Source organism: Amphimedon queenslandica, unplaced genomic scaffold (genome assembly GCF_000090795.2).
Source record: "Amphimedon queenslandica unplaced genomic scaffold, v1.1 AMPQUscaffold_2107_Cont25889, whole genome shotgun sequence".
Classification (NCBI taxonomy): domain Eukaryota; kingdom Metazoa; phylum Porifera; class Demospongiae; order Haplosclerida; family Niphatidae; genus Amphimedon; species Amphimedon queenslandica.
The window spans coordinates 1-1,255 of NW_003557556.1; the positions used below are offsets into that span (position 1 = coordinate 1).

A 1,255-nucleotide genomic window follows, 5' to 3' on the forward strand; every position below is an offset into this window, starting at 1 on the left:
GAATAGTGAAACTGACTAGCCCTGACTTGAACAATATCATTGTACTTGGATCGTTTTTGTTGTATGCTTGTGTTTTCTTTTACTCATATTCTGCTACCACTAAGTATTTGCAAACTACATTTTGTAATGTAAGCTTCATAAAAACTATATACATTTAGTTAAAATTTCATTCTAATTATTTAGATTCGTATTTGGTTGTTTTCTTTGGGATATAATCTCTGTTTTGGTGTAATACTATCAAAAACATGGCGTGTTTATTATATCTTTAACAATCCAAAACCTAATAAAAAGGTAATGATTTAAAGCATTTGGTAATTATCTTGTGTAATAGGGAGTTAAAGATTGGGTGCTTTTAGTGATCATATTAATTGTTGTGGCAATTGATCTTGCTATTATTCTGGTTGGTTTCATCATTCCAATGTCAAGACTGAAGAGTTCAGAAGAAGAAGATACCATACATCCACAAAATATAAATGTATTTTTACACTGACACATTTTATTTTTTATCCACATGCATAGGATGAGGGTAAGCTACAGGATCACTATATTCTCATATGTAACCAGTCTGCAACAGTTATTTGGCTAGCACTTTCATTTGGTTACAAGGGACTGCTTCAAGTCTCAGCAATTTTCATGGCATTCCATACCCGCCGAGTCAAAGTCAAAATCCTTAATGAATCAAAAGAAATAGCTGCAATCATTTACATCAATAGTATTGTATTAGTACTATTGGCAGCATCTGAATTTACTCTTGCCACACATCATAATGCTTATGCTGCATTGTTTGGATTAGGATTACTTACTGAGGCAACATTGTTTCTTGGACTAATATTCATTCCAAAGGTAAGCAGTATCAAAAGTGTGATTGTATTTTTAAAATATGCCAAAAATACAATAATCATTACTTATGTCTGGTATTTGTAGATGGTTCGTTTATATCTTGATCCTGAAGGAGAAAAAATATTTACTCGATCAGATGCTCCTGTGACAAGTACTCTTCAAACAATAGCATCAACCATTGACAAAAAATAAACCCATTTTGTAACAGGAGAACAGTAATTTTTACTAATAAAAACGTTGTCCTAAAATTGTTTTCATATTTGTACAGATAATATTTTTTAGCAGATTGTAGTCAACTACGCCCACGTAATTTATCTATTGGGGGTGTGTTTGGTAGTGATGGGCGGATTCATAGATAATAGAGTACAAATCTGTCACCCGGTTATCCTATTGTTCCTGGATAGTTGTCCGGAGT

At 32.6% G+C, this 1,255-nt stretch overlaps 1 protein-coding gene across 1 annotated transcript; it reads left to right on the forward strand.

The window, feature by feature from the left end:
* The first annotated feature begins 7 nt into the window (after positions 1-7).
* LOC105316299 (gamma-aminobutyric acid type B receptor subunit 1-like) lies at positions 8-1,145 on the forward strand. The gene is made up of 5 exons (XM_011411127.2): positions 8-128; positions 184-291; positions 332-475; positions 520-843; positions 925-1,145. Exons 3-5 carry the CDS (start codon positions 419-421, stop codon positions 1,030-1,032), a joined length of 489 nt encoding a protein of 162 aa, XP_011409429.2. The 5' UTR covers positions 8-128; positions 184-291; positions 332-418; the 3' UTR covers positions 1,033-1,145.
* The last annotated feature ends 110 nt before the right edge of the window (positions 1,146-1,255 follow it).

Bases quoted from the DNA above. Each gene is read 5' to 3' on its own strand.
- LOC105316299 (XM_011411127.2), top strand. From the start codon at position 419: ATGTCAAGACTGAAGAGTTCAGAAGAAGAAGATACCATACATCCACAA. The intron at 476-519 runs GTATTTTTACAC...CCACATGCATAG, and splicing joins TACATCCACAAAATATAAAT to GATGAGGGTAAGCTACAGGA. The intron at 844-924 runs GTAAGCAGTATC...TGGTATTTGTAG, and splicing joins GACTAATATTCATTCCAAAG to ATGGTTCGTTTATATCTTGA.